Source organism: Carlito syrichta, unplaced genomic scaffold (genome assembly GCF_000164805.1).
Source record: "Carlito syrichta isolate Samal-C Ts95f unplaced genomic scaffold, Tarsius_syrichta-2.0.1 Scaffold305216, whole genome shotgun sequence".
Classification (NCBI taxonomy): Eukaryota; Metazoa; Chordata; class Mammalia; order Primates; family Tarsiidae; genus Carlito; species Carlito syrichta.
In genome coordinates this window covers 314,034-325,756 of record NW_007249312.1, presented here as the reverse complement: position 1 = coordinate 325,756, position 11,723 = coordinate 314,034, and the positions used below count along the sequence as shown (strand labels likewise).

General features: G+C 37.0%; 1 protein-coding gene across 1 annotated transcript in view; it reads right to left on the bottom strand.

Moving 5' to 3' along the window:
* Nucleotides 1–5,194: 5,194 nt before the first annotated feature.
* Nucleotides 5,195–11,723, bottom strand: part of CUNH3orf38 (chromosome unknown C3orf38 homolog) — a 7,579-nt gene continuing 1,050 nt past the window's right edge. The window contains exons 2-3 of the mRNA XM_008061361.2: nucleotides 9,094–9,339; nucleotides 5,195–7,491 (exon numbers count right to left, since the gene is read on the bottom strand). Coding sequence (XP_008059552.2) covers nucleotides 6,811–7,491; nucleotides 9,094–9,339 — 927 coding nt within the window. The 3' untranslated portion in view covers nucleotides 5,195–6,810. The remainder of the gene's footprint in view (nucleotides 7,492–9,093; nucleotides 9,340–11,723) is intronic.

The window sequence follows — 11,723 nt, the reverse complement described above, 5'->3', positions numbered from 1 at the left end:
ATCAACCTTTTTCTCAATCCTAAACTCTTGCTCTAGCATAAGATTGTTCTTAAAATTATGGCTTGCTCTTCAATTTCTCTTAATTCCTAGAAGTCTATTAATGTCCCAGTGACTTTATAACTGTCCTGACAATTCCCAGCCTTAAAGTTCTTATCTTGTTTCTATACTCCAGGCTCTTTCTATCATAAATCCAAACAAACACAATCAGTGCAGTTACTACAGCAACACTTGCTGTCTTTGCTAAATAAATGTTTCCAAAAACTTTTTGGAATAATCTTCAATGACTTTATGGGCAGCAACCATGCAGGGCCTTGCATCCTACAGAAAAAGCCTATCCTGTCTGGGGCGGTGGCTCACGCCTGTAATCCCAGCATCTTGGGAAGCGGAAGTGAGAGAACTGGTCTGAGCCCACGGGTTCAAGACCAGCCTAGGCAACATGACGAGCCCTCATCTCTACAATAAATCTAAAACAAATTAGGCAGGCCTGGTGGCGCAAACCTGTAGGCTCAGCTACTTAGAAGGCTGAAAAGGAAGGGTCGCCTGAGCTCAGCAGGTCGAGTCTGCGGTGGCCATGGGTGTGCCACTGCACTCCAGCTTCGGCGACAGGGTAAGACTCCGCCCCCCCCCCAAAAAAAGCCTATCTTGAATCTGTCTGTTGTCCTCAATATTATTCTTAAATATTTACCAACTCCTATTACTCAGTCTCTTTGTAGGAATCATTTATATTTATTTTACTAACATCTTTATTTTTAATAGGGATTACTGTTAGCCTTTAGCTTGACTTTTTGTCAAACACTTTGTACTTTTCTTGACTAAAACATGGAAACATATTTTGAGCACATACACAACAAGGTAAAAACTACTTTCCCACTATAGACTGGAAGCAAAGTGCAAGCAAAACACAAAACAAAAGTTAATAAAACAAAAAAGGTCAGAGGTAAGAGCTTCCCCAAGGCAGTTTCAAACAACTTCAGAATTTCTAGTGATGAGAACACACAGAATTCACTTTTTCCCTTTTCTAGTCTAGATATGACACAGAATATTTTCATCATTCTGCTTTCCTTCTGTAGACAGCAATACACACACTACCCAAATGTATACTTAATGTATAAGTTTGTTTGAAGAAATGAAGAATAAAAGTGTACTTTTGAATAAGCATCACTTATGAAGCAAAATAACAGAAAATCAGTTTTCCCAACAAAGAACTAGATTCCTTTAAAAGTAATATTCTTGAGTTGCTGAGAAGACATATAATCCACAATACTATGTAACCTTAACATCACAGCAGACCTTAGAAACTACCTAATCAGCTAGATAGGCAAAGGTCTGGGACTACATAAGGCTTGAATAAAAAGTAAAACTCATTTCCTTATAAATAATAAATAAATATCTATTGGATATCTAGTTTCTGTGCAAAGCAAAACAAATGCAATATAAATGAATCAGTTACAGTCCTTGCTCTCAGCTTAAAATCAAGTGGGGGAGATAAATTAGTAAGTTAACTAATAATATTTGAAATGTTACAATGGAAACAAACAAGATGCTCTAATAAATACTAAGAGAATTTACTTAGGGAGGAGAAAATATTTAAGCTAAGATGAAAGTGATGCAGCCTCAAAGATAAAAAATGAAGTAGTCATGCAGAAGATTTGGGATTATTCTAGAGACACCCTTTACAAAACCCCTACAGAGGAAAAATGCTTGATTTACTGAAGAAATTTTATGAGTTAACTGCTTAAATAAGTTTTTTTCTTTCTACAATGTATTATCAGACTGCCTGTGATGCAGAATAAAAATTAAATTCTACAGTTTTGGATACTTGGGTATAAAAGCAGAGGGCCAAGTAAGCAAAAGGTACTAGGAAGCCTACTCAGGGCACGTTGGCTGTACTGTGAAAATGACTGCGGTCAAAACTAGGTGGTGATGAAAACCAGATTATGAAATCCGGACACTATTCTGGAGGTAATGCAACACTACTGAAAGTCCTGAGCATAAAATGTTATGATGTCAACTGTACTTTATGGATTGCAATGTCACAATTATGTAAGAAATATGAAAGTGTAGAAATATTAGTGAAGGCTTAGGCAGAGAGGCAGCAGCTGAAACAGAAAACAATACTACAGACATGCTCCATCCGGATGTGGTAAGAAACGGAAGCAAAGACTCTCCCTGACACTAAAAGCACAATGGTGTCCTAAACAGGAAGGCAAGAGAACTAGAGTCAGTGGAGAGTTGGTGGGTTCAAGAAATGTGACTTAAATTGTTACCTCTTTTTATGCTACCCAATTACTTTTATTCAATTTCTTTATAGGAAATACTGCTTAACATGAATATTCTGTCTTTTCTCCAAGATGTTTCAAATCACTAACTGAGCAACTCAAGAGGTATAATTACAAGAACGTAGTACGATTAATATTGCTATTGTATTTAGATAAACAATACAGATTAAAGGCATTTTTATTTTGGAAATGAAGGCCAGCAAATAATAACCTTCATCCTGAAGATCAGTCAAGAAGTATTCATCAAAAATCTATTATGTATCAGAAGGCAGTGTAGTGTAGTCAGTAGCTATCACATGGCTCTTGAACTCAAAATGTCTGGGTCTAAATCTAGGCTCTGCCTTTAGCTCTGAAAGCTTTGGAATATTTATATTTCCAACGTTATTCTTATTTTTAAAACGCTTCATTGGAATTAGCAATATGCAATTGTTACTAAACAGTATCATCTTAAGGTTTTTGCAAAGGTCTTGAGAATTATTTTTTTTTGGATTTTGGAAAAATGTTTTATTAATATATGCCATATGTTAAAATTCTTCTTTATGTAACTTCTTCAGAGTGAATGCAGTAAGATTCTAATCTGTTTTATTTTGGAGTGATTTCAAACAACTTTTTTTCTCCTGGATTTAAAAAAAAATGTATTTCACTTTAAAGATGGGGTACATTTCAAGATTAGGTATACAAGTGGCCATCATACAGGTAAGGTTTGGGCTTCCCTTTGATCCCTACTTTGCCTGGTTTGAGATAAGAGTATTATTTTAAAATTATTATTTTACATTTGTGTCATGTTCTCCAAAGTATGCTCATTACTCTTCACTCGATTTATCTTGTCAAAATAAAATGAAATTCTGAATATTTTTATGTTCCACTTCACAGTATTTTGGTAGGTTTTGTCTTTATATCTAACCATTTTTAAAAAACAAAATGCCTGTAACACAATTAAATTCTACAGTTTTGGACACTTTGGTGTAAAAGTGCAGGGCCAAGTAGGCAAAAGATAAGACAGAGACAACTAAGGAGATGTTGGCTGTACTAAACTGTGAAAACGACTGGGGTCAGAACTTGGTGGTGATGAAAACCAGATGATGAAATCTGGACACTTTATTTTGGAGGTAATGCAGCACTACTGAAAGTTCTGAGCATGAAATGTCATAATGCAAGCTACTTGGAAATAAATGCCAGCAAATGATAACCTTCATCCTGAAGATCAGTCAAGAAGTATTCATCAAAAATCTATTATGTGTAAGAAGGCAACGTAGTGCAGCAACAAGTGACAACCCTTGCAAACTAAGAGATTTCCTAGAGATTATCCTTTCATTATAAGAAGATCTTAGTCATCTAGCCTAGGAACTCAGCAATATCACAAAAGTTTACAAAAATAATTTTATTTAATATAGGAGAGTATTCTGGGGGAAATGTAATTATATGGCAGTATTTTTAACATTAAATATAAGGATGTCTACAGGACTCACAAACGTATTTAGGGAGGTTCAAGAACTCACTGAAATATGCAAAAATTGTAATATACACAATCATTTTTTCTGAGGAGAAAGAACATAACTCAACCTTTTCAAAAGGTTGATACCACCATCCACAACCCAAATTAAGAACCAGTGAAGAAAAGGACATCTACATTTGTAAAAATAGAAATCCTAAGAAAAACATCATGTGATTTTCACTCAGTTTAGGCTGAAGTGTCATGCTCACGGCCGCTGCAGCCCTGGCCTGCTGGGCGCAGGTGATCCTTTTACCTCAGCCTTCCAAGCGCCACCATGTCCAGCTAGAGATGAGGTCTCGCCACATTGCCCAAGGCTGGTCTCAAGTTCATGGGCTCAGGTAATCCTCTTGACTTCGTCTCCAAAGTAGTAGAATTATAGGCGTGAGTCACCACACCTGGCTCCATTGTTATTTTTTAAAACACTAGTCTTTAAATCCTTTTCTGGTACTATTACAATTCCTTACTGGGACTGGGTAACTAGCCTTCCTTAACAGAAAAATACTACCTTTCTGAAAACCCAGGAACATTTTCTGATCTGCTATCTCATTCGCCATTTGCAAGTTGCCTTTGAGAGTTTTTCCCCTTATAGTTGGTATTTTAATTAATAAGACACATGAAATACTCTATTTTGCATTCCAGATACTAACAAAATATACTAATGTAACTATTAAGATTTTATTTTAACAAAAAAAGAATACTTAATATGTATGCCCTGCTATTAGGCTACGGCAAATTAGCCTACAACAAATGAAAGTTCAGATGGCCTCCTAGTTTCATCACTCAATTTTTACGAGTCATGTGTAGAGTGCTGCATTCTTTACTACCTGACTCCAGACTTTCTAAATACCAGTTGGGTTGAATAAAGCAAAAGAAAGACCTAAAGTTGTGTTCTTTCTGTGCCAATCCCTAACATAATCAGACCATTAGAGGTGGTAGTAAAAGTAGAGTTCGATCCTTGCACTGTGCTTTTTGATCATTCTCAAAAGTCACATTAAGCTCCAAGCTTCATGAACAAATTTTAATTCCTCCAGGTCTTTTTTGCTTATATACTCACATTTATCCCACTGACTCTGGTCTTCAAGGTCAGTGTAGTTCTCCCAAACCGGAGTTATTTTGGAATCCTAAAAGTTTGTGTACCCATGTGAAATTCAAACAGACTGTATGACCAAAAACACCCACTGATAAGAAGAGCCGAAGATAAAACCTTTTTTTTACAGTATGCAAATTTCTTTTTGCTTATTCATTCATCCATTCACTCCAAACATGATACTCTACAGTGTGCCAAGATACGGATATGAAATAAACGATCAACGCAATTGTCAAGAAGCTTCATCCATCAAAAAGATTTCAAGTTAAGGCTGATTAAAGCTATGTGCAGAAATTGCAGACTTATTTGGACTTTACACAAATTAAAAAACTCAACACTGAAGATAGCTAGAGGCAATCCCTACCCTTTCTGAGCATCTGCAGTAATATTTCTGCAGATTTTGACACCAATAGCGCAACGAGATAGGAATGGTTCTTAATTTTATCTTTTACTTAGGATGTTTATCTATTACACTTTATAATACTACTTAAGCTTAACGAAAAAAGGTAACTTGGCTTTAAAAACCCAAGCAGGGCTATCAGATGGGTAAAGATGGACTTGTGACCTTATTGAATTGTGCACCATATAAAAATACGTCATTATTTTGCAAACTGCTGCTTCTTTATACCTAATTATATTACACAGATGGTGTAGTTTGCTTTGTTTTGGTTAAATGCCTAAAACTTTAAGAGGAACACAACTGTAAATTAAATCTAAACAATACATTATTTTTTACAGCAAAGGGATTTCCCTCCTTTATTAAGTTCTTATTTTAGGACATATTAGTTTGTACTACTCATAAGAGGCATAGGAGTTTTTCCCCGTTTTCAAAATCCATACTGATTTCCCTAGATGATTATGAGCAGAGATAAGTGTAAAAAGTAATAGGTACAATATATCGTCACATTTTACAGTTGAATTTTTTTCCAAATGGTACTTTTATAAATTAAAATCACTAACTAAATCTAGGATCAGCAAATAGCCACTGGATGATGAGGAACTTGAACTTTTAAAGCAAGTACGTCAATAATCTGGCAACTCAAATCTTGTAACTCAAACCTAGTAATACAAATTAAAGGTGAAAATTTTTAAATTATGATGTGAGATACACATATGCACACAGGTATACATGTATACTCACATTATAAATTTCTGAGGTTTGTTTTGTCACTTCTGTCAAGATCAAGAGGAAGAACAGTAATTAACTTAAAAGTTAGGAACTGGGCACCCTATAAAAAACATCAACTTCAACAGCATATTTTCTTTATATGGTATTACAATAAATGCTCTGTAAAACTGTTCACTGAAGCCTAGGTAAGATTTATGACTGTTTTAAGTACAGCATTTATCACTGCCCAAAATAGTTTGGAAAGTGCTGTAGATTTTAAAAGATATTTAGCTTGGACTACAACACATAACTCTGAAAAATGTTTTTCAAATATTTAAAGTGACAGTAAGTTTTACTTTACCTGGCAAATTACTGGACTTTTGCAATAAAAATGTCATCCAAATTTTCTAAAATGAGAACTTTGATTTTACATTAAACATCTCTAAATTTTTTTTTTTTTTTAAATAATACTATAATGAGATGCATTTTAAAAAATACTCAATTATCCAGATTTGGACAAGAGTAAATGAGAAACTTAAAGATAGGAAGCCTTGAACACTATTAATCCTTTCCCACATGATATTAGCAGAATATTCACTAAGTAAAATGAAAATATTACCTGGTTTCTAAGGCACACAGTTAGCTATAACATCTAAAGTGGGATTTATTTGTATTAAGCTCTCAGATTTGCTGCAACTCAGGTAGAAATAGGTAAGTATTCATATGCCAGTCTGTAATCCAGAAAGATATTTCAACAATATGTCACTCCTCACATCTGAAATCACTTAGATATTACTGATATAGTATTTAGAAAAGTTTCTGTGTCGAAGACATACAGTGCTCAGTGCCTGAGAGGGTTAGATAAGCTCAGCTCTCTTTTGTTCAGCATGGCTTCACTCCCACTACGTAAGCCTTGGTCTCCAGTTCCACTCTCCAACACCTCCTTTATGTTAAGTCGTACTTCGTTGGTACCGCATAAAGTGATAACATTATAAAAGGCCTCTAAGTCACTCTGTTCAAATGTAATAGCTGGTTTCAGTAATGCTCCAGGAGCAAGGGAATTCTCTCCAACAATTCTCAGGTTGATAAATTTGATCTTCCAAGTATTCTCCACGAAAGGGCAGCGGATGAGTCCAAAAATTTGTTCAAAAATGCCCAAACAAGTGTTCCCTCGATGGACAGTCCCAGCAACTCCAACCATAACCAGACCATGAGGAGAAGAAGCACATTTCAGCCCACGGGAATCTAAGTTGGGGCTGAGAAAAAGAAATTCTTCTTTTATTAGAGACAGCAAACGCAGGCTTACGATCTCTGCTCCATGGTAGTCTATCACATTTTGTTCTGATGTGTTGTAATAAAACCTAAGCTTGACATCATGCCAGAAGTGCTGGGGCCCCCATTCATCTTGCGGTGGTCCCAGAAGAGGGTTCTGGGAATTCAGAAGTCCAAAGAACCAGTGGCAGAACTCTTCTCCCAGGCGGCGAAAATCAACTGTTTCAGTTTTTTTGTCTTCTTTCACTGGCTGATAAAGACAAATAAAATAAACACAAAATTAAGGCCTGACTCTTTTCTATTTTCCTATCTAGTCTGTTTCACAGTTAAGTCTGAATGTACTGATTACAGCAGAGGAAATGAACCATATGTGAACTCACATAAATCCATCGTGCATAGTGAAACCTTTTCTCAAAAAGGAGAAAAATCATTTTAGAATTTTCCAGCTTAAGTAGCTGAAAATTCTGCTAAGAAAGGTTTAACAAGAACTTTTAAAATACCAGCACAGCAATCAATAATAATTTATATAAGCATTTCTCAATTGTCAACACCTTTGAAATGCATCTTTGATCAACGCACTTCACATACAAATCACATCACAGTAAAGCTGAAATAAGAAAGCATTTCGTCGTCTTTAAACAGACACTCCTAGGATGAGGGAATAGGCAATTTTCTATGACTGGGAACAATTTTATATAATTATTGCTCTTTTTTCAAAGGAAATGTCACCGCAAAAATGTATCTGATAGGCTAGGTCTCATTCATCTATGCAACCCAGAGCGACCTAGCTCTCTGACATGGCAAGAGATGCAGGTTTACCGAGCACCTGGTATTTAATATGTTGGGCACTGTGTGGTACTTCAGAGCTATTTCCCACTATCTTCTCAAAAAGATTATGACATAGATAGAACTGTAATGACCATTTTACAGATGAAGAAAGCAAGGCTCAGAAAGGTCAAGCTATTTGTCTACGTTCATACACCTAGAATATGGCAGACTCTAATTTGAAGTTGCATCTATGATTTCAGAGTCAATGCTCTCTTTAGTATATACAGAAAGCCCTTAGAAGATCCTTTCTTAATGCAAAGGCAGAGTTTTCTCACTGTGAACCCTCATTCGTTCAGTGTGGTATGTAGTTTAAAAGTGCAAATCAAGCTGGGTGCAGTGGCTGAAGCCTGTAATCCCAGAACTTTGCAAGGCTGAGGCGAGAGGACTGCCTGAGCTCAGGGGTTCGAGACCAGCCTGGGCAACTGGGCGAGACCTCATCTCTACAATAAATCAAGAATAAGCCGGATGTGGTAGTGCATGCCTGTAGTTCCAGCTACTTGGAAGGCTGAGGTGGAAGGATTATCTGAGCCCAGCAGGTTGAGGCTGCAATGGTCGTGAGCATGCCACTGAACTCCAGTCTGGACAACAGAGTGAGACTCTGACTCAGAATAACAACAACAACAACAACAACAACAAAACAACTAAATAAAAAGTCGGCAAATTACCTGAACGTTCACTCAAATGCATTCAAATATTTATTCAATATCTAAAATGTACAGTGCATATACTCTATAAAAATCCAGTAGTCCTCATTCGATGATTCTGAAAAACATCAATACTAATACTGATACTGAAAAATACTTTTCCTCATAAATCTATGTTATTCTATATGCATCACTAAATGTCAGAAATATTATCTTTGAGTTGCTTTATTGGTCTATCTTCCTTTAGGATGCAAAAGAATATGAAGAAAAGTTAAAATTAAAAAATACAAATAAAACATTATTAAACATGCTCTCTAGATGTAAGATTATCTATACAGGTTCCAAGAGAACAAAGGTTCAGAATATAAGATCTATTTTACCTGTTGAAAGAAACGGATGTCCTCTGTCTTTGTCACTGGCTCTGGTGTTTCCTTCCATTTCAGCTGTGATTGCTTTTGCCAAAAATCCTTTGCATACTGAATAAGATTGTGCTTTTCAGTAGCTGGAGGTATAACAACCCCCTGTGCCGCCAAGTACTTAAATATGACATCTCGGTGGACTTTTCTACGCCTCAAAAGTTCTTCTGCACTTTGACTGTACACTAATATTGCATGAATAGCATCTAGAAGGAAATTTCAAAGATTAACAGAAAATCATGAGAAAACTGCAAATGTGTCTACAGTGAGTAAAAACTATCAAATAATATTTACAAACTCTTGTCACAGTATTTTTGCTTTTGCATGGATGGTTATCATTTTTAAAAATAGCAAGTGGGTTGTCAGGGTTTTTAGAAAAATGCCTTTATACTTTAAACTTCCCTTTTTTAAATACCCTCCTTCCTTTCACTTCCTATAGGTGACAGTGAAGTTCTAGTATTTCTTGAGAACTGAGCTTTTTTAAAAAAATGGAGCCAGAAAAATTATTTTTTCTAATAAGGCCAATATACCTAAACTCATATCTAATCTCTAAAAACAGGTAAAATTACAATTTTTCTAACTTTTTTAAAAACCCCTCATCACTCTCACAACCCCTACTGCAAAATTACAATATTTTAGATGTAAAGAAATTTGAATCTAATCTCCTTACTCAATAGGAGAACTGTGACTGTTTAAATTTTTAAACATTGTATTAAACACATCCCAAATAATATTTTTGACCTGGTGAGATACACAGAATGGCAATAAAATGAACTCCCATATACAAACCTCCTCGCATAAGAGACGAAATTACTACTTCGAGGTCCCCATTTGTCCTTCCCTAATGCTATTCCTCTCTCTTCTCACCCCCCTGGCAAGGTAGCTACTATCCTAAAAGTTGCTCTAGGATTACTTTCCTTTTCTTTATAGTTGTATGTATCCCTAAACAATATATTTGGTTTGGTATGTTAAATTCAATCCAACAACATACAGGAGTACATGGTGTTCTGTAATCAGCTTCTCACTGAATGTTGTTTTTGAGATTCATGTAGCAATTATCTGTAGCTCTAGTTAACTCATTTTCACTGCTGTTTCCTAATTAACATGACTCTACACAAGGTATCCACTTAGTCTCCTGTTTACAGACTTCTACTCGGCACTCCTTCTACAAAAGCTGTTACTTTGAACACTCTACTCTCACCGCCTATCTCCAGGTGCCCAGGGGGCCAACAGAAGAAGCACCAGCCAGGAGCTTGTGAGAAAGGAAAAATTTCTGGGTCTACCCCCAAACCAATGAATCAGAATCTGCATTTCCACAAGTTCCCTGAGAGAGCGAAACGTGCATTCAAGTTTGAGAAGCTTAGGTCCATGTGTCTAATCTTCCATTTTAGGAGACAATGTCAAATTCGCTTTAGAAAGTGATCGTTTTAGAATTACACTCCACCATTATTTGTCAGAGTTGCTTCACCTCATCACCAACACCCAAAAGTTTTTAATGTTTTGCCAATCTGGTACACAGAAAAGGCAACTTGCGATTTGGGTTTTCATTTCACTGCTTTCTAAGAAGGCTGAGGCCGGGCTGGTTGGCTCAGCCTGTAATCCGAGCACTTTGGGAGGCCGAGGCGAGTGGATTGACTGAGCCCGCGCGTTCGAGACCAGTCCGGGCAAATTGGCGAGACCTCGACTCTACAATAAATAAAAATTAGCCGGGCATGGTAGCGCACGTCTGTAGTTCTGGCTACTTGGAAGGCTGAGGCGAAAGGCCCGCTGGAGCCCAGCAGGTCGATGCCGGGGTGGCGGTGGGCGTGCTTGCCACTGCGCTCCAGCCCGGGCGAAGGAGTGAGACTCCAACTCAAAACAAACAAACAAATAAATATAAGGAGACTGAATATATTTTCATGGGCTTAAGTGGTTATTTTTTCTCTGGGAACCATCTCTCCAAACCATTGAAACAATTTTGTGCTGGGAATATTTTTTTAATCCTTTATTTGCTTCTGGATCCAGCATTTTACCTACTACAACTTTAAATCCAAACTCACCACGATGGTAAGAAGGTGAGTGCCTGGCAGGATACAGAAATACTGGAAAACTACATAAGTCTAAAACTATTTTCAGCTCAATTCCTAGGAGTTTCTTCTTTTCCACATTCGTGGTTCGAATTTACGAATGACTGTCTTCAATGGCAGACTTAAAAGCAGACAAATGCGGGTTTAAAAGGCAGAGTCCTTCGAAGACACCTAATCATTTGACGAATAAGGAACTCTGGAATTTTTCACATCTTAAAGCAAAATTCAGCAAACTTAAAACCAGCTACACGATCCACAGAGTAAATACACGATCCCCAGAATAAAACGCACTACATTTTTTGCACAGACCGGCCACCAGCAGGCTTAATCCTCCCAACCCTTGACACGCACCCCGCGTGCTTGTGTGTGTTTGGCTCCGAAAGTCACGTATTGCAGGTGCACAAAAGCATCTCGGAAAAATTCTGTTTCCAAAAGGAGACATGGGTTCAAAGTACCTGCCTTTTCAGGCCAGCTGCTGCTCTTACCAAAGAGACGGCGTGTGTGATACCCTCGTCCCCCCCCCCCCCC